Source organism: Palaemon carinicauda, chromosome 8, assembly GCF_036898095.1.
Source record: "Palaemon carinicauda isolate YSFRI2023 chromosome 8, ASM3689809v2, whole genome shotgun sequence".
NCBI classification, from domain to species: Eukaryota; Metazoa; Arthropoda; class Malacostraca; order Decapoda; family Palaemonidae; genus Palaemon; species Palaemon carinicauda.
In genome coordinates, this window is record NC_090732.1 from 35,353,753 (window position 1) to 35,381,597 (window position 27,845).

At 38.9% G+C, this 27,845-nt stretch overlaps 1 protein-coding gene across 2 annotated transcripts in view; it reads right to left on the reverse strand.

The window, feature by feature from the left end:
• Positions 1-11,675: 11,675 nt before the first annotated feature.
• Positions 11,676-27,845, reverse strand: part of Bdp1 (transcription factor TFIIIB component B'' homolog Bdp1) — a 186,334-nt gene continuing 170,164 nt past the window's right edge. For both annotated transcript variants that reach the window (XM_068378561.1, XM_068378562.1), the window contains one exon: positions 11,676-19,792. In XM_068378561.1, the coding sequence (XP_068234662.1) occupies positions 19,566-19,792 (227 nt within the window). In that variant the 3' untranslated portion in view covers positions 11,676-19,565. The remainder of the gene's footprint in view (positions 19,793-27,845) is intronic.

Genomic DNA, 27,845 nt, shown 5'->3' on the forward strand with positions numbered 1-27,845 from the left:
TTACGACGATTCCCAGATCATGACAAATAGTGAGAAGCTTGGTCCAGTGTAGGAGATGGGTCTCCACAGAGTCAGCAAGAATCAACCAATCAATCAGATAACGAAGGAGACGAATGCCATCAGCATAGGCCAGGTTGAGACTGAAGTGAACACTCTTGTGAACATTTAAGGTGCTGTGGACAGGCTGAAGCACAAAAAGTGAAACTGGTAAATCCTCTCATGTAGGATGAATTGAAAGCACTTCCTCGACAGTGGATGGATCAGAATCTGTAAGCGTCTTTGAGATCCAGTGTGACCATGAAAGTCCTTTGGTATGACAGCCTGTCTGACCATTTCTGCAAACTCCATTTTAATGGAGTCCGATGGAAAAACTCATTCAGAGCTGAGAGATCGATGACTGGTCTCCAACCTCCAGACACCTTCTCTACAAGAAAAGAATCAACTGACAAAGCCTGGGGACCAGTTGAGAAACTCTTTGAGAGCTGCCTTCTCTAACATGGTCTGGACTTCTGCCTGAAGGAAGAGATCCTTCGATGATCCCTTCGCAAAGTAAAATGACATCACTGAATGTCAAGCGAGTGAACAGGATGTGATACTTCACTCAGACGATTGAGATCATCCAAGGATGGGCCCAAGAAACACTTTCTGGTACAACTCAGGAACATAAATGGTGGTCTACCCTTAAATCTGCACTCTTTGGTGTAGATGCAACAGTTCCTCCTTTACTTAAACCAGATGGCTCAGTCACTCACTGTCCAAAGGAAAAGGCAACCCTTTTGGCTGATGTTTTTGACAGTAAACAGAGTAATGAAAAACTTGAACTTCCTCATTCCTGTTTTCCTGAGGCTAAACTAACTAGTTTAGCTTTTCGATCTCGTGAGATTAAAGCTCTGTTGATGGACCTTGATGCTTATGGAGGTGTAGACCCAAATGGTATTTTTCCTTTGTTTTTTATAAAGACAGCAGATTTCTTAGCTCCAAAGTTATCTGTTATTTTGCGCAAGTTACCAAGAAGAGGAGCTTTTAGCACTTGTTGGAGAATTGGTAATGTTACTCCTCTATGTAAATGTGTTTGTGGTAGCTCAAGTCCCTCTGATTACCGCCCAATTTCCATAACTCCCATATTATCTAAGGTTTTTGAACGTCTTCTGGCAAAACGTCTTAATAGGTTTGCTGAAGGTAATCATCTATTCCCTAGTTTGCAATTTGGTTTTCGTAAAGGCCTTGGAGCATGTGATGCCCTTCTTACAATCTCCAATGCAGTACAGAAATCCCTTGATTGTGGTCGGGAAGTTCGTATGATTGGCCTTGATTTTAGTGCTGCCTTTGACCGTGTTAATCATGAGGCCCTTGTTTTCAAACTGAAACAGTTGGGAGTGGGTGGGTCGTTTCTTAGCATTATTATTGATTTTTTAAGTAGTAGATCTCAAAGAGTAGTTGTTGATGGGCACCATAGTGAGTGTAGGAATGTGATATCCGGTGTTCCACAGGGTAGTGTTCTTGGCCCATTACTTTTCATTCTATATACACATGACATGTGGTTTGGCCTAGAAAATAAGCTTGTTGCATATGCAGATGATGCTACTCTCTTTGCATCAATTCCATCCCCTGAATGTAGATCTGGGGTTGGTGAATCCCTTAATAGAGATTTAGCTAAAATTAGTGCATGGTGCAAGTTATGGGGTATGAAGTTGAATCCTAACAAAACTCAAAGTATGATTGTAAGTAGGTCAAGGACAGTGGCTCCTCAACATCCGGATCTCAGTATTGATAATGTTTCATTAAATTTGTATGACTCTTTCAAAATTTTAGGTGTGTTTCTCGATAGCAAATTTACTTTTGAGAAACATATAAGGTCTGTGTCTTCTTCAATTGCACAAAAAATTGGCTTATTGAGAAAGTCTTTTAAGATATTCGGTGATCAATCTATTCTGAAGAAGTGTTTTAATTCTTTTATTCTACCTTGTTTTGAGTATTGTTCTCCTGTCTGGTCTTCAGCTGCTGATTCTCATCTTAATTTGTTGGACAGAAACTTACGGTCTATTAAATTTCTTATTCCTGATCTAGATATTAATCTCTGGCACCGTCGTTCAATTAGTTCATTATGCATGTTGCATAAGATTTTTCATAACTCTGACCATCCTTTACATTCAGATCTCCCTGGACAATTCTATCCTGTTCGTAATACTAGGCAGGCAGTTAATTCTAATAGCCAGGCCTTCTCCATCACGAGGCTCAATACTATGCAGTACTCTAGAAGTTTTATTCCAGCTGTTACCAAGTTGTGGAATGATCTTCCTAATCGGGTTGTTGAATCAGTAGAACTTCAAAAGTTCAAAGTGGGAGCAAATGCTTTTTTGTTGACCAGGCGGACATGAGTCTTTTTATAGTTTATATATGACATATTTGTTTTTGACGTTGTTAGTAGTTTGTATATGACATATCTGTTATGACGTTACTTTTTTTAGAATGATTTATTGTTAATTTGTTCTCTTCAGTTATTTATTTCCTTATTTCCTTTCCTCACTGGGCTATTTTTCCCTATTGGAGCCCCTGGGCTTATAGCATCTTGCTTTTCCAATTAGGGTTGTAGCTTGGATAGTAATAATAATAATAATAATCTGAGCTTCAGGCATCCTCCCACCAGTAGTCGGGCAGGATGAATGACCCCCCCCCCCCCCCATAGGAGTGGCCAAGACCTCCACTGCTACCTCCTTTGTCCCTAGTACCTTTCCCAGGAAAGAGGTGCTTGGGGTTCTGCTTCTGGGTATTGGACTACCACAAAGCTACTGACACCTTTTTATGAGCTTGCCTGTGAACGGGGAATGACCTCAGTGCAGATGATGCCGAAGACTGGGGTCGAGATGTCACCACCCTATGGAGGAGCGAGCCTTGACTCACTTTCCTCCAGCGCTCTACAACTGAGTCAATGTCTTCCGAGCTAAACAAGGAAGAACCCTACATAGATGAGTTATGTAGCTCGAACGTTTCTCTCTTCGGCAACTGCCTTTGGAACTTAGAAACGATGGTCTCGGTGTTTCAAGATCCAATTTGTCCACTAATTGACTGCGTTGTGAGAAACTCAATAGCTCTCGCACCAGAAAGCAAAATATTTGAAAGTAAGTTCAGTCTCCTAGAAGCGTTTTAAATGTTATAAAAGCGGTCTGAGCAAAGATCGGGCAGTAATTTTAGTGATCTGGAAGCGTCTTAAACATTATAAGGCAAGATACGCACTCCTTCCTTTTCCAATAAGGACACTGCAATAACACAGGCCATTTATCTTTTGACCATTCCATCGTCGATGCGAGTTTCAAAATGATTGAAGAATTCGTTGGGAGCTTCTGTGAATTTTGGATGTTCATTGCTTTCTTATTTGGGTCCACCAAATCCTCATTGACTGTCAGATAACCATTGGAGCCAGACCAGTAGTTGATCCACGAAGTGGTCTGCAAAGTTGTCTTTGCAACCTACTCCATGTTCGTGACTTCTGCAGCATGAATGTCACCTGTTGTGCCACCAATTTGTCCATGGGCATATTGTGTGCTAAAGCAGAAACTCCTGGGTCTAGTGGCAGTGGCGAGGGATCGTCTTGAAGGTTGTTATAATACTTCCTTTGTAGAACAAACAGCGCAGGATGTAAACACGACGAGTTGGTAGCCCTCGGAGTTACTTTTCCCAGCAATTTGAGAAATAACTTTCTTTCTGGCCCCTTTCACCATCCTAGATGTTCGTGGGGTTTGACAAAAGAAGTCCAGGACTGTATCCTTCACTTCAGGAGGGGAATACGATGGAACACCCAATCCACTGATTTTCCTTATAAAAGCTAACGCCTGCATAAAGGAATGGTCCGACTCTTTGATTGGTGGTAGATGTCTTAGGGCTAACTGGCAGAGACAGCATACCATCAAAGTTATCGGATTCATTGTCTTATGACTCATTTAACACCACACTGCTGTTAACTACTATCCAGGCAGGGGAACGAGACCTAGAGTGGAGATTCTGCGTTGTGGGAAATGAGGAGCCAGGTACCATGACAAGAGAGCCCTTCTGATGCTCTGGGTCATTGACCACTTTTGAATCCCAGTTCTTTGGAAGGGTTTTCGCATCCTTCCGTCCCTGGGGAGTAGCTGTGAAGGAGGCCAGGAGACTAGCCGTCTCTTTCCAAGGGGACCCAGCTGGCTATGAAGCTTGGGAGGCATCACAGGGGAAACCACAGGCTCCAGGAATGGAGCGGTTGGTACAGTACGAACAGGTCTCCCTTGGAGACCTCGAACCCCAGTTGATTCTCCTGTGAAAGGTATCCCCTGGGGATGACATCACCTGCTTTAGCCTCCTACGCCTCTTGGTCACTTTAACTGGGATAATACCCAGCTTTTCCCATAGGGGTTCAGGCTTATCATGGGCAGCCTTGGTGTCTAGACAAGAGACCTTGAGCACAAGGAGACTCCAAGGTTGGAGGAAGAGCATGCTTGAGGGTAGTATTCCTGCACCTAGGGTCCACGCGTTGTGCACTGCAACTCCTGAGAGATCCTAACACCAAGAGAACTATGTACGGGTAGGTTAAGGGCCCTGATGATCGTGTTAGAGCAGGGTCTGAGAGTTTTCTTTACAAGCTCTTCAAACCATGACATGTCTATCGTGAATTCACCGGCTTTGCTACTCTCTGCTTTAAAACCAGGGTGAGTGGACTTGGATGGTGATGATCAAGACAAGGTCGGCTTGTCTGCATATGCATGCTACCATCTCCTGCAAACAACAGAACGAGCTAGCAGTTCATCCAAGGGGGAAGATGCCGGTGAGACTTCCAGAGACTCGTGGTGCCTTGACAGCACGGTGAAAATCTGCTGCGACTATAGGAAGTTGGCTGCCGCAATTACCAGGCTGCTCTGAAGAGCTAGAGTGAGGAAACGACAAATCGCACTCTCACTTATGAGGTAAATGAGCGGGCGACCACTGCGAGGAAGCCTTCTCACACTGGAAAGAAGGGCAACTAACCTTGTAGGGTGGAGGAACACCAGGTTTCTCCAGCTAAGCAAACTCAGTGTGTGCACTCACCCCAGGGTGATCGCAAGAGTGGCTGGAACTCCTCTGGGGAGAGAGGAGCTCCAGAGGAAACGTTGGCTTGGACCACAAGACCTTCGCTTATGAAGGTTGTGACCAACCCCTGCGAAGGCAGCTTGCACTCCTGCAGTACCCAATGCTTCAGCAATTCCAAAAGCTGTTCCTTCGTTGGGAAACTCAAAATCCCCAAGTAAGGCCACAAATGATGTAAGACGTCAAGAGAGCTAAACTCTCCATGGGAGGACAGTGCTGCCGCTTTGCTAGGGGAAACAATAGGGTCCTCCAGATCTGAAGGTTGTACAGGAGTTAAATGGACACCGCTTTTGCTCAAACGTCTACTGGAGGAGGCCAAACAAGCAGAGTCAGCGGGGAGAGTACGAGGCACCAGAGAAAGAAGTCGGGACTTCTTCGAATTTGAGGAAGACCCAGGGGGAGAAGAGTCCCTTTTAGCCTTCTTCTTTTGCCGCCTACCATACGACTCGCACAAGGACAGCCACTCCCAGCACTCATTGCAGGGAGAAGCTCGAGTGCAGTTGTGTCGTCTGCATGCAAGGCAAAGTTTGTGAGGATCTGTCTCCACAACGGAACACAAGGACGGTCCAATATACCAGGGCAAACCTGCATAGTTGCAGTCCTCAAAGACAAGACACACCTGAAAAGAGAGAAAGAGAAAAATCAGGTTTTACAGCTAGGTAGGAATAAGGGTTTACGGGAGAGCAAGACAGCAAGTCTTCACTCTATTGAGCCAAAATAAAAAATAACGTTTACCACTGGGTGAGTGGTCTACCATCACCACTAACTCACGGAGTGTTGTTGATACCACATGTAAAAGTTCATAGCTAGTTACCAGTTACACTGAAAACATATACAGTATCCATAGTAAAGAGTGAAGTGTTTGTATTTGTGCAGAAACAAATTAATTTTGGTATAGTAATCTGAAATGCAATGTAAGAAAAAATTACTATATACTCAAATTAAAGCACTGCAGTGTCCAAACCAACACATACTGTAATGATTAAGTAAACACCAAATACTAAAGCAAAGAATATAAGAGACCAAAAAGGGAAAAACCATAAACTGACTAATTTATAATTACAGTACAAATCTGTAACTTTAATAATACATACATACATATACCAAGGCACTTCCCCCAATTTTGGGGGGTAGCTGACATCAACAAATGAAACAAAACAAAAAGGGGACCTCTACTCTCTACGTTCCTCCAGCCTAACAAGGGACTCAACCGAGTTCAGCTGGTACTGCTAGGGTGCCACAACCCACCCTCCCACATTATCCACCACAAATGAAGCTTCATAATGCTGAATTCCCTACTGCTGCTACCTCCGCAGTCATCTAAGGCATCGGAGGAAGCAGCAGGGCCTACCGGAACTGCGTTCGCCATTCATTCCTATTTCTAGCACGCTCTCTTGCCTCTCTCACATCTATCCTCCTATCACCCAGAGCTTCCTTCACTCCATCCATCCACCCAAACCTTGGCCTTCCTCTTGTACTTCTCCCATCAACTCTTGCATTCATCACCTTTAGCAAACAACCATTTTCCATTCTCTCAACATGGCCAAACCACCTCAACACATTCATATCCACTCTAGCAGCTAACTCATTTCTTACACCCGTTCTCACTCTCACCACTTCGTTCCTAACCCTATCTACTTGAGATACACCAGCCATACTCCTCAGACACTTCATCTCAAACACATTCAATTTCTGTCTCTCCGTCACTTAAATTCCCCACAACTCCGATCCATACATCACAGTTGGTACAATCACTTTCTCATATAGAACTCTCTTTACATTCATGGCCAACCCTCTATTTTTTACTACTCCCTTAACTGCCCCCAACACTTTGCAACCTTCATTCACTCTCTGACGTACATCTGCTTCCACTCCACCATTTGCTGCAACAACAGACCCCAAGTATTTAAACTGATCCACCTCCTCAAGTAACTCTCCATTCAACATGACATTCAACCTTGCACCACCTTCCCTTCTCGTACATCTCATAACCTTACTCTTACCCACATTAACTCTCAAATTTCTTCTCTCACACACTCTTCCAAATTCTGTCACTAATCGGCCAAGCTTCTCTTCTGTGTCTGCAACCAGTACAGTAACATCCGCAAACAACAACTGATTTACCTCCCATTCATGGTCATTCTCGTCTACCAGTTTCAATCCTCGTCCAAGCACTCGAGCATTCACCTCTCTCACCACTCCATCAACATACAAGTAAACCAACCACGGTGACATCACACATCCCTGTCTCAGTCCCACTCTCACCGGAAACCAATCACTCACTTCATATCCTATCCTAACACATGCTTTACTACCTTTGTAGAAACTTTTCACTGCTTGCAACAACCTTCCACCAACTCCATATAACCTCATCACATTCCACATTGCTTCCCTATCAACTCTATCATACGCTTTCTCCAGATCCATAAACGCAACATACACCTCCTTACCTTTTGCTAAATATTTCTCGCATATCTGCCTTACTGTAAAAATCTGATTCATACAACCCCTACCTTTTCTAAAACCACCCTGTATTTCTAAGATTGCATTCTCTGTTTTATCCTTAATCCTATTAATCATTACTCTACCATACACTTTTCCAACTACGCTTAACAAACTAATACCTCTTGAATTACAACCCTCATGCACATCTCCCTTACCCTTATATAGTGGTACAATACATGCACAAACCCAATCTACTGGTACCATTGACAACACAAAACACATACTAAACAATCTCACCAAAAATTCAAGTACAGTCACACCCCTTTCCTTCAACATCTCAGCTCTCACACCATCCATACCAGACGCTTTTCCTACTCTCGTTTCATCTATTGTAATCTCTCTCATTCTCATCTCCCATCACTGGCACCTCAACACCTACAACAGCAATTATATCTGCCTCCCTATTATCCTTAACATTCAGTAAACTTTCAAAATATTCCGCCCATCTTTTCCTTGCCTCCTCTCCTTTTAACAACCTTCCATTTCCATCTTTCACTGTCTCCTCAATTCTTGAGCCAGCCTTCCTTACTCTCTTCACTTCTTTACAAAACTTCTTCTTATTCTCTTCATATGAATGATGTAATCCCTGACCCCACCTCAGGTCAGCTGCCCTCTTTGCCTCGCGTACCTTGCGTTTTACTTCCACATTTTTCTCTCTGTATTTTTCATACTTCTCTATACTATTACTCTGCAGCCATTCTTCAAAAGCCCTCTTTTTCTCTTCCACTTTTACCTCCACTCCTTCATTCCACCATTCACTGCCCTTCCTCATGCTGCCTCCAACAACTTTCTTGCCACACACATCACTTGCAATCCCAACAAAATTTTCTTTTACTAACTTCCACTCCTCCTCTAAATTGCCAGTTTCTCTTACTTTCACTTCGGCATATATCATTTTCAACCTTTCCTGATATTTACTTTTTACCCCCAGTTTTATCAGCTCTTCAACCCTCAATAGCTCCCTTTTACATCCACCTACTCTATTCCCCCACTCTTTTGCTACAACTAATTTTCCTTCCACCAAAAAATGATCAGACATACCGTTAGCCATACCCCTAAACACGTGCACGTCTTTCAATCTTCCAAACGTTCTTTTAGTTATCAACACATAATCCATTAATGCCCTTTCTACTACTCTTCCATTTGCCACTCTTACCCATGTATACTTATTTTTATCTTTCTTTTTAAAAAAGCTATTACTTATCACCATCTCTTGCTCAACACACATATCTACCAGTCTCTCACCACTCTCATTTTCACCTGGTACGTCATACTTCCCAATAACACCTTCTACCTCTCCAGCGCCCACTCTAGCATTCAAGTCACCCACGACAACTACATAATTCCTTCTACCCAGTCCTTCTACACACCTAGTTAATTAATTCCAGAACTCATTCCGCTCTCTTCACTTTTCTCACTACCTGGCCCATACGCACTGACAAACGCCTAACATTCCTTACCCAACCTAACCCTTACCCACATTAACCTAGATGATATTTCCTTCCATTCCACTACTTTACCTGTCATCCATTCACTCAGCAATAAAGCCACACCCTCTCTCGTTCTTCCCCTTTCAATCCCTGACACTCTACCAGACATTTCACCAAACATCACTTCACCCTTTCCTTTTATCTTCGTCTCACACAAGGCCAATACATCCATCCTTCTATTCCTAAACATACTTCCAATTTCACATCTTTTACTCTCTATCGTACTACATCCATGCACATTCAAACACCCCAAAACTAGAGTGCGGGGAGCAGTCACTCTGCCTCCAGCTCCATCTCTTTGTCGATGTCTCACAGGATTATAATACAGGAGAGGGGGTTCCCAGCCCCCTCGTCCCGTCCCTTTTAGTCGACTCTTACTTTAATAATAAGTATAGTAAATATAGAAATAGGAATTCACTTTAAATATTAAATGCAATCTTTACAACAATTAACCATTAGCAATATTTCAAACTAATCAAAAACACACTAGTTAACTGAATCTGGAGAGTTACTAATTGATAACAAAAATAATTTGTGGCTACTAAGATACCAAACCTAAAATTGCAAAACCAAACAACTACCAAATGGGAACAGAATAACAAACATCTAAATATCTCTAGCCATTGGGACTTGGGGGACACTATGTATATACTAAGATACCAGCTACAGCAAAGCTTTTTCTTTTTATACTGTTATTTGGTGTCTGAGGATTTGCAGAAAATCCAAATAGAATATTATGCTAAAAGTGACAGGTTTGCTGTGAAAAAGTAAATGTGATATTCTCCATTATCGATGTAATCATCGAGATCCAGTAAATTTACCCACAACAATTCATCAACATGCTCAAATTATTGAATAAAGTTGGGCCTCGATATCCATATATTTAATCTTGTCGATTTGGTCATTTGTGATACAGACAACCGTATAATAAATTAACCCTTTTACCCCCAGGCTATTTGGAAATTTCCAACCCTTAACCCCCAGGGTTTTTTTTTTTTTCAATCACATTTTTCAGTATATTTTTTTTAAATTGCTCTAACAGCCTTAATTTTTGTCATAGAGAGGTCAGGTTGGTCTCATTCTCTTGGAAAATGCCTTAAGTTTCTCAAAAAAAAATTATCAAAAATATGCAAAAAAAATGTAAATAGCAGTTTTTTGCAAGAACGTACCGGTACGTCTATGGGGGTAAAAGGATGAGTTTTGTGAAACGTACCAGTATGTCCTTTGGGGGTAAAAGGGTTAAATAAAAAAATCACCTATTTGTGGTTTCGCAATGATTACTCTTGTTGGCCGATGTTTTCAAACTACCGGCGCAAAGCCCAACTTCATAGGCAACACATATAAACAATTCAGTGATGTACTATTTGTTTAGTAACTCTATTACAGTAATAAAATGATTAAAAGAAGTTCATGCATAAATTATGTTCAAGTAATACTTAATATATGTATAATATATAATGCTGTTCAAAAATATAAATATCCACAACGTTTAAAAGAAAAGATTCTCTCTCTCTCTCTCGTTATGAAAACGTAAAGATTTTGAAATTTTATTTTTTTTGCGTATGCTTGAATAATTTTCTATTAGAAGAATGATTTAGATCATGAAAAGTAAGGAAAATAGAATTTGTATAGAATTATCAGTAACTTCTTTTGTTTACTAAAAAAAATTACTTTCTTAAATGAATCTTTAAAATTACCATCACATGATATAAAATTTTTTTAATTATAATTATCTCAAGTTTTGATAGGTTACCGGTAATACGATGCTCCGGGCTAAACAGGAAATTCATTTCTACACTTTAGTTCCCTTAGCTCGTAAGTCAATCACAGCTATTAACCTATACTCACAGCTGCTAACATTTGCTTTGGGCTGATGACTGCTAAATAATTTAAAAAATTAGGGGACTGGAAATTATGGCGGGACATATTTCTTGTTTTTATCTTGACCCATGTTTATAGATTTCTTTAAATGAATTAAATTTTTCCATTTAGAAATAGAGAGAGGGAAGAAAAACATTTCTCTACGAAACAAACAAAATTACGGTATACTGTATCTCTTTTAAGGTCAGAGTCTATGTTATATATGGAGAATTTTACTTCTGATAGAATTTTATTTCTACGACAGTATAATTTAAACAGGCTTAAATGTGTTGTCTTTTTATTCTATCTATGTATTTTACCTAAAATGCTTGTATTAATTTATTATGCAGACAGAATAAAATATTATTAAAAGGAAATAAGCTGGAAATAATTAGATAAAAACTAATGTAAAGAGAGGGTGATAATTTATGTACATGTATCATAAGGTTTTTATACACACTCTCACAGAGAGAGAGAGAGAGAGAGAGAGAGAGAGAGAGAGAGAGAGAGAGAGAGAGAGAGAGAGAGAGAGAGAGAGAGATTTACCGTGTCATTTATCTCATTTTTTTCACTTGCAGTAGGAGAGATATTTACTGTCATTTATCTTATTTTTTAACTTGTGGTAGGATATTCATAATTGGAAAAGAACTACTAATAGTGTATTTACATTATTATACTGTATACAAAACCCTAAAACATGGCATTCAATTTCATCAGCTCGGACCAACTAGTTTAAGCAATTATTGTATTCTAAAAAAATCATGACTTTATTACAGATAATTGTGATTCATTTAAGCATATTTTACTTTTTTTTCAATTTCAGGTGCATCTCAACCATCACCTACTAATTAGTGACTTTTTTACTCTACATGATAATTGAGCATTATTAGATACAAACAAGTGTTTTGTTGTCACTATACAAAGCGTGATGTGGCAATGACTTTCGTTTTATGAGTCATCTTATCTTGTACTGAAGCTGTGTTACTAATGCACAATTACCTCTAAAAAGTACTGTAGTATGAACTAAAATACTATGATAGAAAGCATGTGAAAAGAATGTAGTGCAGTACAGTGGGTTACCTATTGTATTAGTCAACTGCAGGTAGGTAATGGTCAGTGAGTTGGTAGGTTATGAGTTGACCCACCCTTGGGAACAATCATTCACTGATTCTTGATCTTTGCACCTATCTCTGTTACCTAACAACCCTGAATATCGAGGCCCAACTGTACACAATTCACCGAAACAATAATCACGGTAAATCCACAGGTAATTACCGAGGCAATGATTCATCAAATAAGGTTTGAATATTAAACAGGTAAGCAAGACCATAGTAGTACACTTCTATTGAACAGCTGAAGCACTAAATCACCTTGAATTCTTATGTGAAAAATTAGTTTCGTATACGCAGCCGTTCTCATAAACTAATTAATTGTGGATAACAAAACTTGACAGTAGCTGGTACAGTAATTTTAACTTTTTTAATATAGCATATTGTATTTTAGTATATCATACCTATTCTTAGTAAATACTAAAATAGACGGTCTACCTTGTTTTTATAATACCATAAATAAAGGATAAAAGAATATTTACTTTCTATATCAAAGATAGAAAAATGCTAAATCAAGGATAAAATATGCCGATATTGGTTTCATATTCTCAATTGTTGTCGATGAATTCTGCAATTGATAAATTGAGTGTGTCGATAAATTGGCCTAGCCCTGTAACTATTATATATTTATAACAATTCATAAAAATTTTCTCTTAATTGACCAATATCCATATTTCTCGGATGGAAAATTATTCCTACGTTTTACAAAAAGGGATTCAATTATATTTAGGGAGGTACATATACTTTTTCATGTAAATTGTTTGCTACGATCAAAGAAACCCTTATCGAGATTATATCTGAATAATTTCATTGTACTGTATTACTATTTTCTTTCTGATTAAAGTTATAAAAAATCATGGGAATGACTAAAAAAAAAAATAGGTTTTCATGATACAGTAATGTATTACATTTCTTATGAATTATTAATAAGTGTGTTATTGATGTTAATTAAATAGCAATAGTTGTTTAATGTTATAATACAACATAAGAACATTTATTTACAGAGAAATCCTGCAGAGCAATTATTCTGATGCATTATGAGGGAACATACTTTCACATTATGGCACTGAAATACAGCAATCCAAACACTCTGATGCAGCAAAATTTTCTTATATAAATTTTAAGTACCAAGCATTTTTATATACATTAACACATCTAAAAATATTAGATATTTACAAAAATATACAACAAGCTTCCTTAAAGATTTTCTGCATAGAAAATGATGCTTTAATGAGTAAAACAATGTAGTCATTTTATGAATACAGTATAAAAATACTCAAAATTACACTATAGACAATCAAATATAAATAAATATAAAAACATAACAACCTTGATATATACAAACAAAAATCACATATTTTAAAAGTAATTTGTATTTTTCCTAGCTATACAAACCTAAGTTCTTTAGTAGGGGTAGATTTTGGCAAAAGATGTTAACAGCCAATGAAGAATTAGGAAGGTTCTGGCAACTGGTCTCCAGTATACACTGTGGTCTAGTTTTGTGTTTTGCCACAAATTTGGGAACAAATGAGAACGAGATCTGTTTCCACCACCAGGAATATAACAATAAGTACAATAGACTAGACCATGCAGCTCCCACTCTTTTGGTTGAAGCTAAGACATACAGAAACACTGTCTTGGGAGTGAGATCTCTGTCTGAGGCTTCCGTTAAGGGTTCAGGAGCCTTCCGGAGTTAGTGAAGGACTTTGGTCACATTCCAAACTTGGGGTTTGATTTCAAGAGGGGGGACAAGAATTGTTCAGAACTCTGCATCAAAGTAGATAATTCCCACAAAGAAGAGAGATTTACTCCCCTAAGTCTGAAGACTTAGCTCAAGGCTGAGCGGTAGCCCTTAACCATCAAACCTGTGAGGAGTTTCTCACCCTGCAGATAAACAAGAAAATCCAGAACTAGTGGAACAGGTGCTTCCAGTGGAGAAGCATTCTCCTACGATACCAATTAAAGAGGATTGCCAGCTTAGCTTGGTAGACTACTATTGACAACTTTTGGAGGTATCCAGATGGTTGTTTTGCAGTTGGTTGCAAAAAACCTTTCTCTCTGAGGAGACTCTGGCTAACCTCCAATTGCGAAGAGACAGCCAGTTATGCAGCTGACATAGGAAATTCTGGGTACCACTCTATGCTCGGTCTTTTCGGTGGCACCAAAGTCATTTGGAGACTGGATATGATGATCGCTCTGTTGATCACCTTCCATATGAGATAAAATGGCGGGAAGGCATAGATGTTGGGGTCTTCACATGAGTGCTGAAATACATCTTCTAGTGTCACTACTTACTCCGGCACTAGGGATCAATACCTGTACATTATTAGTTTGTTGTTGAGGTGTGTGGCAAACATGTCTACTATTGGGGAACCCCACAGTCAGGAGTTCCTTCACTACAAGAGGATTCAAAGACCATTCTGAGCCTGCAACTTGATTGTGTTGACGTAGATTGTTTGCAATCATGTTTTTGTCCTTGGGATGAAACATTCCGACATGGTTACTCAGTTGTCCTCCGACTATGAGTGCATGCTCACTGTCAACAGGCAAAGGGGTCGAGATACTGACTCCTCTGCTTGTTGATATGAGCCACTAATGTAGTGTTGATACTTATAAACACTACGGGGTGACCTTTTTCTTCTCACGGAAATACATCAGACCTTGGTACTCGGCTTTCAGTTTCAAGAGGTTTATATGGCACCTCTTGTATGTCTTTTGTCCACAGACCTGACATGAAGTGAGTTATATAGTGTGCTCCCCACCCTTCTCTGGATGCATCTGAGAAAAGGATAAGTTCTAGTGGAAGAACCTGTAGTGGGGATCCCTACATCAGGTTTGTCTCCTGCAGCCACTGTCACCTTGACTGGTATGTCTGGAGGGTCAGACCTCAGTTTTTAACTGGACAGTCTACTGCAATGAACGAAGGTGTAACTTCCAGTATGGGACCAGATGTTTCAGGGAAGACAGATACTCAATCAGTCTCTGCCAGTTTTTTGGTGTAAGGAATTCCATGTAAGGAAGGGTGCCGAGACCTTCAACCTTTGTAACCTGTCTTGTGATGGGAAGATTTTTCCTTTGACCATGTCTATACTCATCCCCAAATAGACAAGGTTCTGACTTAGGGTGAGCCCTATCCTGACTTAGGGTGAGAACAGTCTTTACAAGATCTATCCAGATCCCCATATCCTGACAAAATTCGAGAAGAAGGTCCCTGTGGAGTAGAATGTGGGACTCTGACTCTACCGTCAACAGCCAATCGTTGAGGTGTCAAGAGAAGTCTTATTGCCATCACGTGAGCCCAAGCTGAAACTAGTGTGAACACTCACATGAACACATGAGATGCTGTTGAAAGTCTGAAGCATAGAATAAAAAACTGGAATTCTCTTCTTTCAAGGGCCAACCAAGGATGCTTCCTTGAGTTTCGGTGAACTGAAATTTTGAAGTATGCATCTTTCAGGTGTATGAACAGTAAGAGGTCTTTTCGTCCTAGTGCTTGTAGGACCATGCATCTGAACTTCATTAGTAGACCAAAGTCGTTCAGATGGGACGTTGATGACAAATCTTCAACCTACGGACAACTTTTGAACCAGGAACAAGTTGCTGTAGAACCCTGGAGATAAGTTGTTGATTTCCTAATCAGCTTTCAAAATCTGTTTGACCTATTTCCAAAGGAGAAGGTCTTTGATGGATCCTATCAAATCTAATAAGCAACTTATCAACATTTGAGTGATAAAGTTGGTGAATGGAAGGTGGTATCCGATGCGCAAAATCTCCACTGTTCAAGGTTCTACCCTACCGACTTGACAGGCAACCCCCCCCCCATGTGGTGGCATAATTTCCAACCCCTAACGAGGTTCCTCCCTACCTCAACGTTATTTGCCTTAATGCCATCAATGAGAGGGAAGGCTCTGATCAGTGAACTTCTAGTTTCCTTTTGTCTGCCTCCCTCTTACAGGTGCCTACTTGTGGGGCGAGTTCTTAAGTTTAGTAGGCGCTGTAAGAGGTTGGCTGAAGGTGGAAGCTCTCCTGAAGAAGGCAGCCTGACTTGCCTTTTCCCACTTTGCTGCTAAGCTTTTGTAACTTAGAATATGCCAGATTCTGAGATACTGTGAAATATGAGAGCATAACAGTAGTCTAACCAAGTGGAAGCCTACAATACTGACATTGCTGCTCCCTCCATTTTTATGGCCTCCAGGGGTGAGAAAAGTTTTAGTTGTTATGCGAGCCTTTCTGCTGATATTGCCTGGATAAGATAGCTACCTTGGAGTCTAAGGGAAGAGGGGAAGCATGAGCTTTCTGTCACTTAGAAATTCCTTAGCTTCAAAAAGACAGGAGGAATTAACTTCAAGAAATGAGCCACTTGCATAGTCTTTGGTTGCAGAAAGTTGCACTACTAGTTTCTGGATGATCCTCTTAGTTTAACATGACCATGGCAACAAAAGATAGTGCTTCTAGGTGTGTGTTTTCCTGAATAAAGAGTCAATGGAAGTCACCCAAATTGTTAACTTTCTTGGTACATCCTAAGACTCTCAGGAAGAAAAAGACCCCTCTTCAGGTTCATTAGAGGTAGACTCCAATGGCCTCACCTCCACAGGACCTCAGTGACATGGGAAGTCTCAACGGACTCGGGGGAGACAAGTCCTGCTCTCTTCCCAGGATATGTCTGATTGTGAGAGAATACGGAGTTTCTTGTAGATGGTGTTCATTTCTTTTTGGAAGCAATGTCTTTCTTCTCCCCGACTTTCTCACCTCTGGAAAAAGGAGGGATAGTGAGACCCGTAATATTCGGAGAGGAGGTTCCATCTCATCCGGGGACTCTGGGTTCGGACATGATTTTGGTATTGGCTCTTGGGTTAATTTCAACCCTCTTTGGTAAACAATCTCTATACGAGAGCCTTTACTCACCTGTAAACTTCGGGAATCCCAGTCTAGGATTTGTAGGATGTGAATCTCATTTATTGACGTTCAGAGAAGCAACTCGCTCTGATGGACGTTTTACAACCATAGAACATAATATTTTTTTATAATCTTTGACAGGATGATGAGCAACTCCTAGGATTGCTTGAGTTGGCACTTTCTTGTTCATCACAATCCTTGTAAAGGGGGAAACGGAATAAGCTGATCGTCCAACTGAGCCATTTGCTTTTACACTTATCTCTCATAGAGAACTTCAAGGGGTATGTCTTCTTGTGGTGGAAGATGAGTATAAATAAAGGGTGCACGCTCCTGAGGGTTACGTGTTTGTGGCTAAGGGTTACACTCTCATAACTGAGGGTACCTTGGTCCTGGTTGGCATGCTGGTATGTTTTGTAATTCTGTTGGCTGCTCAATTACAGGGGGAGCCTCACCCTTCTGAGGTTTACGCTCTCAGTGATGGCGCACAGCCACTAAAAGATTTGATTGTTGATGGAGCAGTTTAACCTTACAAGCATCAGGGAGATTTGTAATTAGATCTCTCTGAACTATAGCATGAAGAGACACTGGAGCACTCTTCATTGGCTTAGAAGCCAAACCCGGAAGATCAACTGCTCAAGAAACTGCTTACTACTCTCCTGGAGGAGTAGGCAGAGAATTTGCATGAGATAAGGTTTTTTCCATAGGAGTCAATATTCAAAGGTGGTGAAGAGAGCGATGGCACAACAGGATGTTCCTCCCTAAACTCAAGAGAGCTTCGGCCAGACCAGGCTCAATGGAAGGGATATCCAAAACTGAAGACTGGAGATCCTCAAGAGGAGGTCTCCTTGTTGTCATAGGGGATGGGGACAGAAGCATTGGGGTCGGGGGCAATGGCCTATCTCCAGTAAGGTATAGATGTTGTATATGTGGTGCCAAAGAAAATGCCAACACAGCCCCATTTTGTATCCCATTCCAACAACTAGGCAATGGTGTGAGACACCCAGAACAGTGAATAACTGCTTCAAGTTAGTACAGGGAGAAGATTGTGGACTGTGACAATGGGCGTGACTGTTACCCATGGTCCAGTAAACCATTAGAAAATATTTTGTGTTAAATACTATGTAAAATCCTTTCGTCACACTTTGCTGAAATGTGGAAAAACTGAAATGTTGAATTGAAACAGAATGCCTTTAGTGAATAATAAAAACTGTTTTCTTTAAAGAGTAATTTCTTTCTATCCACATTTCTGATAAAGTTTGTGTGTTGACACATGCTACCTAACCTAAGATTAAGTACCGGTTTCTTTAAATGGGGTAGGGGAGAGTTGTCACATAGAACGGGAATAGAAGTATCGGGGTCAGGGGGCAACGGCCTATCTCCAGTGCGGTAAAGATGTTGAATATGCAGTGCCATATAAAATGCCAACACAACCCGATTTTTATACACCTCCAATAATGGGGTGGGGGCGCAAGACACCGCTCAAAACAGTGAATATATAGCTGCCTCCTTCAAGTTAGCACATGAAGAAGAGAGTGAACTGTGACGATGTGGGTGACTGGCACCCCTTGTCCACTAAACCACAAGTATTAAATACTATGTAAAATCCTTTTGTCACCGGCTGAAATGGGGAAGAAAATGTGAAATGTTAAATTGTTAAAGAATGCCTTTCGTGAATAAAAAATGTTCTCTTTAAAGAGTAACTTCTTTCTACTCATATTTCTGATAAACTTTGTCACCGTTCCTCTAGGGGAGGCAGGGGGAACTAGTCTTGGGAGCTTTCTTTTCAGTCATTTTTTAGCTACCCTCTGAAGAGATCACCAACAAAGGGCCAGAGCAATAGTTTGTGCTAGTCAAAATTTTACCACCTTTTTAACCTCGAGGAAGAACAATCCCTCTTGGATCTATTCTTCCTCTCCTGGGTTCATGGGAGACATGCTAACATTGTGCCTGTCTTTTTAAGGTTGTCATATTCATCAATAAATGATGATACAAGTCCAAAACATTCATAGTTGGTGGCAAAGTTCTCTTGAGTGCTAGTAATATTGAATTATTTATCTTCCTCCAAGAAGAAAACATATTCTTCCAGCATAATTTTTATCTACTCTTGTAAGGGGAATTATCATAAGATGCTACTGGGGAGCAAGTGCACTCTCGGAAGTGCTGGCACTCAGCTGAGGGTAAGCAGACATAACTGCTTGCACTTTTCAAGAACGGAGAGCGCTTTCGCTCCAGAAATTATTCCCAAGCAAAGAATTAAGTATGTCCTGAGGCTGGGAATAAGTGTGCCAGAGTTATAGGCAAGTTTATCTTTACTAAGTTGATATTCACTCATTGAAATAAGATATGAGAAAAACTTCAGGCCAGTTTGAGTGTCGAGAACACATCTGTGCAGCTAGATGTTTTGCATTATAATGGAGAATCAGAGCGCTGTCACACCCGGACCACTAATGGATGAGGGATGCAGGTTACCAGAACCTCAATAATTCTTTATTGGCTGTTACCAGCTTTCACTGGAATCTACCCCTAATAAAGAACGAAAGTTTGTACTTGCGTAAGAACAATTTACAATTACAGTAAGTAGGCATCACTTTACATGCCTAATATGAGGTAGCTATTCTTGCGATAGTGGTGAAATTGTATATACGTGGTATATAAATTCGCCAGGGGGATCCATAACCTTCGAGGCAACAACCAAAATACTTGAGGTTCCTGGAGGAATATGGGGCACAGGGACCACTTTCTCACCAGCCTCAGTTGGAATATTAACAAATCTTGTCCCATCATCATCAACTTTGACTGCCGTGAGAGGTATATCCCACATTTTACCATCCCCACCAACTGAAAAATAAAAAAATTGCTGTAAAACTAAGGGAAGGGATGGGTAAGTATATATGTGTATCTTTTCAACAAATCAAGATCTTGTAACCCTATTATATAATACAGTACACATTCCTTAATAAGACTTAATAAAAATCATTATTTCAACACTTTGTATTCATAATGCTCTCCCATTTGAAGCTACAGCTTCCCAGCTGTTAAAAAAATGAAAATGAATTATCTTTTATTTCCTTATATTTCCTACCCCTAATATCTTATCGGTTCCGCAGGACCACCTGTGTAATAATACTGGTACCAATATTGGCGAGTTTGAAACATCAATCTTTATAACCCTTTAAACTGAAAAACAAATTATCAGAATAACTCTTGCTATCACTAAAAATGGAGAATTGGGAGATATAAATCAACACCAAGCAAGTATTAAAATAATATATTTTCTTTAATAAAATTTCTATTTATTTCAACGAATCATACCTGGTGTTCATAATACTGAATCTAAAACTCTTATGGAGGTGGGAATGCAAGTAAAAATTACTAGACATATCAATCTTAAACTAAATCACTCTAAGGGAATGCGAAGGGAAGAAACTATATATTGCTATCTTAAAATAAATACTGTAATTCTTAGGGAATGGAGGGAAAGAGACAATATATACTTATCATCTAAAAGTAAATCACTCTTAGGGAATGGAAGGGAAGACTATATAAGCTTACCTTAAACTAAATCACTCTTAGGGAATAGGAGGGCAAGAGACTATACTTATCTTACCCTCAATCACTATTAGGGAATGGGAGGAAAAGAGAATACATATGCTTACCTAAATGTAAATCACTCTTAAGGAATGGGAGGGAGAGATAATATATACAATGATACCTCTTGATAGGAATGTTTCTTCATACAAAATATTCATGATGCAAAATGAGATGTGAAGAATTTTTTAGCCTCATATTATGAAAAGATTTTCATGATACGAAGAGAATTGCCAGCCAGGCCGAGAATAAAATGGTAACCCATTAAAAATATGATCCAATTAAAGAAAACAGCTGGTTAATACATAATAGAAAACATACCCCTCTATAGTAAGGGTAACTATAATAGTAATGCTGTACATATGGTACTGTTTATTTTGTATATGTACAGTATTGTACTGTATGTATTGTATTATTTTCCATTTACTACTCCACTATGTTTTAATAACTACTTAAATAACAGGTATCAACAGTTAGGTTAGGTATGTTGAATATTTCAAATGCATTTGGCTGTATTTCCTTGTGGTTATAGCTTTATTATAAAATTTGATGTGGTGTTTTTGTACAGCTTGAAAAGACTTAAGCAATTTACATGTAAAACAGGACTCATCATACAAAAAATTAACAAATCGAAAGCCCTTCTGGAACAAATTAATTTTGTACCGTAAGGCATTACTGTATACTTATCATAAACTCAATCACTCTTGGAGAATGGGATGGAAGGAGAATATATACTGTATTATTATCTTAAAACTCAATCACACTTAGGGAAACGGGCAGGAAAGAGACTATATACTGTATACTTATCTTAAACTCGATCACTCTTAGGGAATGGGAAGGAGAGAAACTAGGCTATATACTGTATAATTATCTTATACTCAATCACTTTTAGGGAATGGGAAGGGAAGACAATATACACAGTATACTTATTTCAAACTCAATCACTCTTAGGGAATGGGAGGGAAAGAGACTATATACTGTATACCTATCTTAAACTCAATCACTCTTAGGGAATGGGAAGGAGAGACACTAGGCTATACTCTGTATAATTATCTTAAACTCAATCACTCTTAGGGAATGGGAAGGAGAGAGACTAGGCTATATACTGAATAATTATCTTCAACTCAATCATTCTTAGGGAATGGGAGGGAAAGAGACTATATACTGTATACTTATCTTAAACTCAATCACTCTTAGGGAATGGGAGGGAAAGAGACTATATACTGTATATTTATCTTAAACTCGATCACTCTTAGGGAATGGGAGGGAAAGAGACTATATACTGTATACTTTACTTAAACTCAATCACTCTTAGAGAATGAGAGGGAAAGAGACTATATACTGTATACTTATCTTAAACTCAATCACTCTTAGAGAATGAGAGGGAAAGAGACTATATACTGTATACTTATCTTCAACTCGATCACTCTTAGAGAATGGGAGGGAAAGATATTATATACTGTATACTTATCTTAAACTCAATCACTCTTGGAAAATGGGAGGGAAAGAGATTATATACTGTATACTTATCTTAAACTCAATCACTCTTAGAAAATGGGAGGGAAAGATTATATACTGTATACTTATCTTCAACTCAATCACTCTTGGAAAATGGGAGGGAAATAGATTATATACTGTATACTTATCTTAAACTCAATTACTCTTAGAAAATGGGAGGGAAAGAGATTATATACTGTATACTTATCTTAAACTCAATCACTCTTAGAGAATGGGAGGGAAAGAGATTATATACTGTATACTTATCTTAAACTCAATCACTCTTGGAAAATGGGAGGGAAAGAGATTATATACTGTATACAGTGATACCTCAACATACGATTTTAATTCGTTCCAGAAACTGATTCGTATGTTAAAACGATCGTATGTTGGAGCAAATATTCCCATAAGAATACACCGTAATTTATTTAATTCGTTCCTCAGCATAAAAACCCATAATAAATCCTTAATAAATGGCTACACATAATTACATTAATACAATACCTGTATAATAAATACATATTACTTAACGAAAAAAAAGAATAATAATGAAATAATAAATAAAAAAGGGGTTTTAATATAACACTAACTTAGCGACAGGCCAGCGCAGGTGTAGGGACAGAAGATCAGCGAGGAGGTAGGGACGGTGACTTTGTACAATAACATGTACGATAACTTACACTAACTTACACTACTAAGTGAACTTAAACTTAACTTAGATTATTTTTTTTTTCAATTTTATAATTTTATATTTTTTTTTACATTTTTTCTTTTCTTATTTTTAATTTTCATCACTTTCACTCGATTCGGTCTTCCTTTTCTTTGCTTCACTTTCTTTCTTTTCATCATGATCACTAGACCGTTCTAAATATTTTTTAAAGATTTTTTAAAGAAACTCGAGTGAAAGTTGCTTGGTACGGCTTTTGAGGATTTTTCTAAAATGCGTTGAGCAAACATCATCGAACTACGCAACAACACGGCAAACCTGAAGTTTCTGTGGGTGATGCTTGTCGATGAAATCAACAACGTGTTGATGATATGCCAACATCAGTTTTATTTCCGCCGTACATAAGATTTGTTCTACCTCCTCGATCTCCTCCGACTCACTCAACTGCGCTTGGAACTCATCATGCTGCATGGCTTGCAGCTCCTTGAGTTCCTCGGTGGTGAGCTCTTCATGAAGCTCATCGACGAGTTCGGTGATGTCATCTTCATCCACCTCCAGACCCATGGACTTGCCAAGGGATACAATCTCTTCGACGTCTTCCTCGGCAGCAACCACAGGTTCATTCTCGGGGCCAAAACCTTCGAAATCTCTGGGAGCAACAACATCAGGCCAAAGCTTTTTCCAACCGGAATTCAGGGTCCAACGAGTTACTCCCTCCCAAGCCTGATCAATGATCTTTAAGCAGTGCACGATATTAAAGTGGCTCCTCCAAAATTCACGCAAAGTTAAGTTGGTGCTTTGCGTGACATTAAAGCACTGCTTAAATAAGTGCTTGGTGTACAGCTTCTTGAAATTAGAGATGACTTGCTGGTCTATGGGCTGGAGGATAGGGGTGGTATTCAGTGGAAGATACAACACATTGATGAATTTGTATTCGTCGATGATATCATCTTCGAGTCCGGGGAGGGGGGGGGGGTGCATTGTCCAAACAAAGCAAGCACTTCAAAGGCAAATTCCTCTCCTGAAGATACTTCTTGACAGCAGGGCCAAAAACTACATTTACCCATTCCACAAAGATATGCCTAGTAACCAAAGCCTTAGAATTAGAACGCCATAGAACATGTAGCAGGTCTTTATTAATTCTATGTGCTTTAAATGCCCTAGGGTTTTCGGAATGGTAAACCAATAACGGCTTTATTTTGCAGTCCCTGCTGGCGTTGGCACAAAGCGCAAGAGTCCACCGATCATTCATTGGCTTATGTCCAGGCATTTTCTTCTCTTCGGCGGTAATGTATGTTCGACTAGGCATCTTTTTCCAAAACAGACCGGTTTCATCACAGTTGAACACCTGCTGCTCTACATAACCTTCCTCCGCCACAATGCTTTCAAACTTTTTAACAAAGTCTTTAGCAGCCTTGGTGTCCAAACTCGAAGCTTCTCCATGACGAACAACTGAATGAATCCCGGTCCATTTCCTAAATTTCTCGAACCAACCTCGAGACGCCTTGAATTCCTCCGTCATGGGATCGGCTGAACTCTCCCCCGCGTCACCCGGAGAGCGCGCCGCCTTCAAGTCACTGTAGATAGGGCTGGCCTTCTCACAAATGATCGTTTCCTTGATCGTATCGCCAACAATCTCCTTGTCTTTGATCCATATTAACAAAAGTCGTTCCATCTCTTCAATGGTAAGGCTACAAAGTTTGGAAATAATCGTGATCCCCTTCGAAGGTTTCACTGCTTTAATGGCTGCCTTCTGTTTTACGATCGCCGAGATCGTATACATATTCCGGCCATATTGTTTAGCCAGATCGCTAACACGCACACCTCGCTCATGCTTTCTATTATTTCTTGCTTTAATTCTAATGAAAGCATAGACTTCCTCCTTTTCTCACCACTACTAGTACTTCCTGAACCGAAACTAAGCTTTTTAGGACCCATGATTACGAAATACAAAAAACAACATGTGAAAAGGGATGATAAAAAAACTGTTAAAACTGAGCGAATAGAGGACAACCAAAGAGAGGACTGATCAAGGTGACGCTCGATTGGCGTCCCTCCAATGTGCTGCCGTCTAGCGGCGTCAACAACAAACGACGCTGGACGCTTTCGAGAAAATTCCACGCGTACGCGTATTGTTTACTTCGTATGTTGGAGCAACACTTCTGGTGTCGAGACAGAAATATGGTCGAATTTTACTTCGTATGTTGGAAAATTCGTACGTTAGGACAATCGTATGTAGAGGTTCCACTATACTTATCTTAAACTCAATCACTCATACTGTATATTTATCTTAAACTCAATCACTCTTGGAGAATGGGAGGGAAAGATCATATACTGTATATTTATCTTAAACTCAAACATTCTCAGAGAATGGGAGGGAAAGATTATATACTGTATATTTATCTTAAACTCAATCACTCTTGGAGAATGGGAGGGAAAGATTATATACTGTATACTTATCTTAAACTCAATCACTCTTGCAGAATGGGAGGGAAAGATTATATACTGTAAATTTATCTTAAACTCAATCACTCTTGGAGAATGGTAGGGAAAGATTATATACAGTATAATTATCTTCAACTCAATCACTCTTAGAGAATGGGAGGGAAAGATTATATACTGTATATTTATCTTAAACTCAATCACTCTTGGAGAATGTGAGGGAAAGATTATATACTGTATATTTATCTTCAACTCAATCACTCTTGGAGAACAGGAGGGAAAGATTATATACTGTATATTTATCTTAAACTCAATCACTCTTGGAGAATGGGAGGGAAAGATTATATACTGTATACTTATCTTCAACTCTATCACTCTTGGAGAACGGGAGGGAAAGATTATATACTGTATATTTATCTTAAACTCAATCACTCTTGGAGAATGTGAGGGAAAGATTATATACTGTATACTTATCTTCAACTCTATCACTCTTGGAAAATGGGAGGGAAAGATTATATACTGTATATTTATCTTAAACTCACACTCTTGGAGAATGGGAGGGGAAGATTATATACTGTATAATTATCTTAAACTCAATCACTCTTGGAGAATAGGAGGGAAAGATTATATACTGTATATTTATCTTAAACTCAATCACTCTTGGAGAATGTGAGGGAAAGATTATATACTGTATATTTATCTTCAACTCAATCACTCTTGGAGAACGGGAGGGAAAGATTATATACTGTATATTTATCTTAAACTCAATCACTCTTGGAGAATGGGATGGAAAGATTATATACTGTATACTTATCTTCAACTCTATCACTCTTGGAGAATGGGAGGGAAAGATTATATACTGTATATTTATCTTAAACTCAATCACTCTTGGAGAATGTGAGAGAAAGATTATATACTGTATATTTATCTTAAACTCAATCACTCTTGGAGAATGGGAGGGAAAGATTATATACTATATATTTATCTTAAACTCAATCACTCTTGGAGAACGGGAGGGAAAGATTATATACTGCATATTTATCTTAAACTCAATCACTCTTGGAGAATGGGAGGGAAAGATTATATACTGTATACTTATCTTCAACTCTATCACTCTTGGAAAATGGGAGGGAAAGATTATATACTGTATATTTATCTTAAACTCAATCATTCACAGAGAATGGGAGGGAAAGATTATATACTGTATATTTATCTTAAACTCACACTCTTGGAGAATGGGAGGGGATGATTATATACTGTATAATTATCTTAAACTCAATCACTCTTGGGGAATGGGAGGGAAAGATTATATACTGTATATTTATCTTCAACTCAATCACTCTTGGAGAACGGGAGGGAAAGATTATATACTGTATATTCATCTTAAACTCAATCACTCCTGGAAAATGGTAGGGAAAGATTATATACTGTATAATTATCTTCAACTCGATCACTCTTAGAGAATGGGAGGGAAAGATTATATACTGTATATTTATCTTAAACTCAATCACTCTTAGAGAATGTGAGGGAAAGATTATATACTGTATATTTATCTTAAACTCACACTCTTGGAGAATGGGAGGGGAAGATTATATACTGTATATTTATCTTAAACTCAATCACTCTTGCAGAATGGGAGGGAAAGATTATATACTGTATATTTATCTTCAACTCAATCACTCTTGGAGAACGGGAGGGAAAGATTATATACTGTATACTTATCTTCAACTCTATCACTCTTGGAAAATGGGAGGGAAAGATTATATACTGTATATTTATCTTAAACTCAATCACTCTTGGAGAATGTGAGGGAAAGATTATATACTGTATATTTATCTTAAACTCAATCACTCTTGGAGAACGGGAGGGAAAGATTATATACTGTATATTTATCTTCAACTCAATCACTCTTGGAGAACGGGAGGGAAAGATTATATACTGTATAATTATCTTCAACTCGATCACTCTTAGAGAATGGGAGGGAAAGATTACATACTGTATATTTATCTTGAACTCAATCACTCTTGGAGAATGTGAGGGAAAGATTATATACTGTATATTTATCTTAAACTCAATCACTCTTGGAGAACGGGAGGGAAAGATTATATACTGTATATTTATCTTAAACTCAATCACTCTTGGAGAATGGGAGGGAAAGATTATATACTGTATATTTATCTTCAACTCAATCACTCTTGGAGAACGGGAGGGAAAGATTATATACTGTATACTTATCTTCAACTCTATCACTCTTGGAAAATGGGAGGGAAAGATTATATACTGTATATTTATCTTAAACTCAATCACTCTTGGAGAATGGGAGGGAAAGATTATATACTGTATATTTATCTTAAACTGAATCACTCTTGGATTGGAGAATGGGAGGGAAAGATTATATACAGTATAATTATCTTCAACTCAATCACTCTTAGAGAATGGGAGGGAAAGATTATATACTGTACAGTATATTTATCTTCAACTCAATCACTCTTGGAGAATGGGAGGGAAAGATTATATACTGTATACATATCTTCAACTCAATCACTCTTGGAGAATGGGAGGGAAAGATTATATACTGTATACTTATCTTCAACTCAATCACTCTTGGAGAATGGGAGGGAAAGATTATATACTGTATATTTATCTTAAACTCAATCACTCTTAGAGAATGGGAGGGAAAGATTATATACTGTATAT